This window comes from Nestor notabilis, unplaced genomic scaffold, assembly GCF_000696875.1.
Source record: "Nestor notabilis isolate BGI_N333 unplaced genomic scaffold, ASM69687v1 C15392541, whole genome shotgun sequence".
NCBI lineage: Eukaryota > Metazoa > Chordata > Aves > Psittaciformes > Psittacidae > Nestor > Nestor notabilis.
Genome location: NW_009951585.1, coordinates 1279 through 7893, shown reverse-complemented (window position 1 = coordinate 7893; position 6615 = coordinate 1279). Strand labels below are relative to the sequence as shown.

The 6615-nt window shown below is 42.1% G+C and overlaps 1 protein-coding gene across 1 annotated transcript; it reads left to right on the top strand.

Moving 5' to 3' along the window:
• Positions 1-66: 66 nt before the first annotated feature.
• On the top strand, positions 67-5954 carry PUS1 (pseudouridylate synthase 1; the record flags this gene model as incomplete). The annotated part of the gene is made up of 5 exons (XM_010023058.1): positions 67-318; positions 1678-1815; positions 2508-2610; positions 2878-3575; positions 5904-5954. Coding segments are annotated over 5 exons (1242 nt in total), but the record flags the coding sequence as incomplete, so codon positions are not given.
• Between the last annotated feature and the right edge of the window lie 661 nt (positions 5955-6615).

Here is a 6615-nt window from a genome sequence, read left to right as displayed (position 1 = left end):
GCCCTCCTGCCTCCGGCCCTGCGTCCCCCCGCGCTGCTCCGGGTCTTGCCTCGGTTTCTTGCTGAGCCCCGTGTGCTGCTGCGTCCCTTGCAGGTGCTCACGATGGCTGAGGATCTGAGAGCAGCGGTTGCCGGCCAGCCGAAGAGACTGAACAGCAGCAGTGAGGTGGTGGAGAGGATAGAAGAAAACGGGCATCAGAATAAAAGGTTGAAGAGAGATGCGGATGAGGAAGATGGGGAGGATCAGAATAAAAGGTCACCCAAAAGGAAGATTGTATTGCTGATGGCGTACTCGGGGAAAGGCTACCATGGGATGCAGGTATGTGGTTTGGCAAAGCAGCGTGGCCTGCTTTTTGTTTTTGCAGTCTGTTTAGGTTTGTAACTGCAGCTTGGGAAGCTGGGGCGGGAGCAGTGCATGCCTGGGTTCAAATGGCTCGGTGGTAACTGGAATAAAACAGTCTGCGGTACAGCTCAGAGTCTTTGAGCCTGCCCTTAGAGCAGAGCATCAGCAGAAATCTCTCAAAAACTGCTGCAGAGAAGGCTCTTGAGGAGACTGAAAGCACTGTTCTGTCAAAACAAGCTGTCCAGTGATCCCCTTCTGACCGGTGCTCCAAAGCTTCTGGCGGAAGCTTTGCATTTCAAAGCTGTTGGGCTAAATTTCTTCTAGGTTAGACCTCAAGTTGTCTCACGTGCCCATGCTGGAGGCCTGAGCTGCATAACTGAGTTAAGCAAATCTGCATGTGTGTTGCCATCTCTTGTACTTTCAAAAAGATTATCTGTACTTGAAAATACTTTAAATCGTCCATTCTCTGATGCACTCTAATGGCGTGGCTCGCAGCAGTTTAGAAACAGGAAAACTATTGCAAGACATCTGTGTTTGCATGTGGAAGAAAAGGGATGTTGCTTTGTTACAGCCCCAGCACCAGGCCTGCCCCGCAGGGATGATCCTGTGGCACGCAGTATTAGCAGCAAGAGGACGATGTTGCTCCATCTGCTGCTCCTCCCGGTGCACTGCAGGCTCCACTCTCCATTGAGGAGTACTTTAAAAGCTCCACAGGATAATTGATAAGATGCACGCAGACGGGGAAAGGGAGTCTTTCATGCTTATGCAGCAATGTAGATCTGTTCAGCAGCAGTAAGCCTTATGCTTATGGGCACATCCGTGTAAGTGCCTGTTAGCTTTACTGCTAATTGAGTGGTGTGTGTCAAGGGGGTGTGCTTCGCAGCCTTATGCGCCAGTGGAGTTGTGCATCTGTTGTAGTTCATCTGCGAGCTGAATGCAGAAGTCACTGGAGAACACCGTAGTCTGCGCTGCACAAGAGCTCAGGTGAACTGAGCAAAAGAATCCAACCCAGTTGCTACAGGCAGAATTGGTAGAGGAGGTTTGGAGCAGCAGCTGCTGACTTGCAGTTAGTGTTAACTATCATTTCATGCAATTGAAGGCATCACCAAAAAAACTGAATGATCCTTCACTTGCAATAACAGTGAAAGGTAAATCAGGATGTAGATGTTCTGTTAATGCTCTGGGAAAGTATAATTAGCTTTGTTAGCGAATGGCAGTGTTTTTAGGGCTGTGAAGGGAAGACTTTCAAAGAATTTCACAACAGTGTTTGATTAACAAAACTTTTCAGTTATCTGGTTTTTACTGTTTGTTCTGTTTCTAATTTTTCTCTTCTAGAGAAATGTGGGATCTTCACAGTTCAAGACGATTGAAGATGACTTAGTATCTGCCCTTGTTCAGTCAGGCTGCATCCCAGAAAACCACGGGGAAGACATGAAGAAAATGTCTTTTCAGCGGTGTGCTCGAACAGACAAGGTATATTGGTTAGGACCTGTGCTCTCAAACTCTGGTGTACCCCTACCAGTGCTACTGGGGTTGGCTGGTAAAGCGTTGTGAGTAAAGAGTGAGATCCAATAGCAGATACTATTCTGGGACTGTTGCTTGAAAATTCTCCTTTCATCCACTGCTAAACTTAAGTAGAAGCAAGTATTTAGGAAGAGCACGTTACGATTAGATGGTGTTTGTGAAACTGGTGCTTCATACCTAAACTTTGTGTTTGTCACATTCATCTGCTTCAGCCTCTCAACCTGCTGCTGCGGCTCCATTGTTGCTGCTGCCTGGTTGATGTGATGCTTGAGACTGTAGCTGCATCTCAGTTGGTTTTAAGCCTGCCACAGTGAACTGGAGTTTACCGCTGATCTTATGTATACGTGATTTTTCAGTTGGTGCTTTACTTAAGAGCATTCAAATACAGTGAGATGTTATGGGAGTACAATGTTCTGCTAAGATTACTGAGGTGTGGTATGGCTGTACGGCACCAGCAGGTCTTCCAGGAGTGCTCTGACTTGGATTTCTGCCTGTGGCCTTGCCTTTGCCTCGCTTCAGCCTGAAATGACCAGTGAAAAAAAGGGAAAAACTTGCTCTTCGGCTATTTCAGTTCTGAAAGTGCTATCCCAGAGGTTCCAAGGCACACAATTATGTGGTTTTGTGTTTTATGGGTTTTATAGGGTGTATCTGCAGCTGGACAGATTGTGTCGCTAAAGGTCAGGCTAATAGATGACATCTTAGAGAAGATCAATAACCATCTTCCTTCTCACATCAGAATTCTGGGTAAGGATACTGGGATGGGCAGATAAAATGTTTTCAAAGAGGAGCTCTCCTGCAGAAGGTCTCTCTCTTACTATTATGATTTTACTTAATAAGCAGTTTAGTTTTAATGTAGATATATATGTTTCTGTAAGCTTGAAATTAGGGTCCTATAAAATAAATTATCTTCTGATTGTATTTTATTTAAAAAATACTCTTGTTGGTAGGAACAAGATGACAATCAGGTTGTAACCTACTGATTCAAAAACCTAATGTCACTTTTAAAACAAGGTCTGAAGAGAGTCACTGGGGGATTCAACTCCAAGAACAAGTGTGATGCCAGAACCTACTCCTACATGCTGCCAACGTTTGCCTTTGCTCATAAAGACCATGATGTGCAAGAAGAGGTTTATCGACTCGACAAAGAGACCCTTAAAAGAGTCAATAAACTGCTTGCGTGCTATAAAGGAACTCACAACTTCCACAACTTCACATCTCAGAAGGGACCGAGGGACCCCAGTGCCAAGCGGTACATAATGGAGATGTACTGTGGAGAGCCATTTGTGAGGGAAAACGTAGAATTTGCAGTCATCAAAGTGAAAGGCCAGAGTTTCATGATGCACCAGATAAGGAAGATGATTGGGCTGGTAATAGCTATTGTGAAAGGTTATGCTGCTGAGTCTACCATCGAGCGCAGCTGGGGAGAGGAGAAAGTAGATGTCCCCAAAGCCCCAGGACTTGGGCTGGTCTTGGAAAGAGTACACTTTGAAAAATACAACAGACGGTTTGGAAACGATGGGCTGCACGAGCCACTGGAGTGGACAGAGGAGGAGGAGAAGATTGCTGTCTTCAAAGAGCAGTATATCTACCCTACCATTATCAACACAGAAAGGGAGGAGAAATCCATGGCAAACTGGCTAACCACCCTCTCCATTCATGACTTCAACTCTTCTGCTGTTGAGATGCAAGCTAACAACAAAACCTCAAAGGTAATGATTGAAGCCATTATTTTAGCAAGTGGAAGCTGTCAAGTTGACGTGGCTCTTCCCTTAGCAACATTTTTGTTTTCCATTAATATGCCATGGAAAATGACAGTCATCTGGAGTATGAAATGTGTGTTATCTTCTCCGTCTTTGTGCACTTGATGATAGTGGAATGAACTATACAAAGTGTTATTTATTGCAGGGTTTTGTGTGGGGCAGTTGGAGGGAGGAGGGAATGCTCTAAAGCACAGGCCACTTTGCAGAATCATAAACTGGCAACAGAAATTGTAGACACATCACCAGCTTTTGTGAAGCTGTTTGAGAGATTAGTTTTCAGGTTGACAATTTCCATTTTAAATACCTGCTGGCTTTTTGTACCCTCTGATTTTGGGCTGATTCTCACTTTGTGTAATTCCCTGTTCACTCAGTAAGGTTTGGAACCAGGGAGAAATTTAGGACCGGGTTTTTTAAGTAAATCTGCCATAAGCTCAAAATGGGTCATCAGAACAACTACTGAGTAAAACGGGATATTGTGAGAGCTGATTTCTGACAACAGGAATTGCTGTCAGCTGTAAGTTGCAATAAAATAAAAGTGCAGAATATGTTTTTAATGAAGACAAAATGTCAATTTTAGTTTCTGGGGGGTGTTGAATGTTTGTTTTTCTGGTTGAGATGTAGAACAGCCTCACAAGAAAAGACTGGAAGGATGTTTGGGGCACGGCAGAAGCAGGTTGAAAACCACATGAGGAATCTTGAGTCAGGCTTGAAGGTATTGCTTTAAATTGACAACTACTGGAGTGACTTAGAATACAACAGTGCTTGATTGGACATGTCCCTGGTCAACCTGATCTAACTTTGAAGCAAGCCTTGCTGAGTAGGGGGTTGGACTTGATGACCTAAAGATACTTGTATGTATGTAATTCATATTTTCTTGGCCAGAGGATTGGCAAATATTTGAAGGACAAATAATGGGCAGGGCTAAAACACCTGTGCAGTGCAACTCAGAAGAAAATAATGATCTTTCCTTACTTAATAGAGTCCTTAATTATCTTTATTTTGTACAGATAATGACCCTGCTCTGAAGAACATTAGTTTTAATCTTGTTTCTGCCATTTTTTTTTTCGTTTGAGAAAGAGTTTCAATATATAAACCAAAATTTGCAGCCTTCTTGAATAGTCCAAACAAGGTAACAGAAATTCTCAGGGTTATTTCTCTACTTGAGGTAATTGTTCTTCTGAAGTATAGTGCTGTACGAGGACATCTGTGACAGGAGGTTACGACAAATGCCACGTTAGTTTGGTTAAATGGGACCCAAAGAGACCGTGTGGTGTGGAGAGTCTTTGCCTGGCTCAGGGGTCGTGATGATAATGTTGACGGGATTCACTGCTGGCAGGTTACAGTTTTGGCATCATAGTTGGCTGTCTGGAGGAGGATAAATAAGGGATTTTATGACAGACTCCTTTGAGATTTTGCAGGCTGCTGGCACTTCAATGAGCTGTGCTTGCTGTTACGAAGGCAACTGTCTAGGTCCCTCAGAATTTGTTTTGTAGTAGGATATTAAACTGTCAATGTTATATTCATGGGATTTGGAGGTTTATATGTTTTCAGCAAGTGGTGGTGAGAAAAGGAACAACTAGAGGCATATTGTCATGTTAGCCTTCCTTTATAAAATCCCGTGGTGCCAATCATTGCAGTCAAAATAGTTGCTTCAAAAAATTATGTCACCAAGTTCGTTGGCTTACTCTTGGAAGGATTGGCTGCCAGTTAAGAACTCAGACTTCAGTTTCCTTTTAAGTTGCTGACACTTGTAGTATTTCTCTACTACTACTTTGTACAACTGACTTCATTTTTAAACAGGTATTAGTGAGCCTTTGCATCTCTAATACAGGTTGGACTTAAAGTCTCTGCAGCAGGCAAACCAAATTCTCAAATCTGGCTTTAGAAAATGTAACAAACAGCTTTTGAGGGACATGCATGAAGCAAGCAGTTGTTAACTTGTCTCACTCGAATTTATTTTAACCATCAGCATTCGTACTATTATCCCACAGTTAAGTTTCCTAAATATGGCACATTGTAATTGTGTAGTTTTAAATACATAAATGAGAAGAAATTTCTTCTGATGGTGTGCGTAATCCAACATGCAAGTGTTTTGCTACAGGAGACATCATTTACCATCACAGAAGTTTGTTACAATAGATGAGTCTAAGACATAAAGCTGGGATCTAGACCCATTTTCTTGCACTTCTGGGGAAGTGTAAAGTCAATGTCTTTGGTTTAATCAGTCTCTAGATGTATGTGAAATACTGACAAGCCATTTTCCATCTTACTTTACAGAACAGCAGCAATCTTGAAGGCAGTGATGGTTCTGATGGTGATTCTGACTGAGCCAGGAAGTTACTGGACGTGGGACCCTTACTGCTTGCTGTTCCCTGTGTCTACAAAAAAGTGGCCTTTCCAAATCCAAGAATCCAGTCAAGCAGGGGTTTGTGTACTGCAGAATGAGAACCAGATGCCCCAGGGAAACCGGGTGGAAAGACAGTACAGTAGGAAAAGTAAAAGAAGCTTTTTATACCACTGACTGATATACTTGAAAATAGTATAAAGAGAAAGCAGCTTTCTAAAAGAATCTTGTACTGCAGGATATCTTAATTGCTGTTTGAATAATGTTTTTATTATATGTTTACCTGGAAAATAGTATTTTAAATATGTATAATCTCTACATAAAGATGGGGCAAATAATTTTAAAATACTCTTTTTTTAATTGTTATTATTGTTATGGCTCCATGAACTTTTGATTATGTTTTACTATTTTCTTCACCTTTACTTAACCTCATCTCTAAACACCATTAAGCTTTTATTTTCCATGTCATCCATGACTTTCCTTTGGAATAACATGCATGATTAGAAGCCCATTATCATGCTAACTGCTGTGAGTTCTGTTAGTATTGAAACAAGCTGTGTTTTCTAAAAGAAGTGGTTCCTTAGTGAGAGGTCTTAATTTTGGAACGTGGATTTGAACCATGTATTTCAAGATGAGACTTTTTCT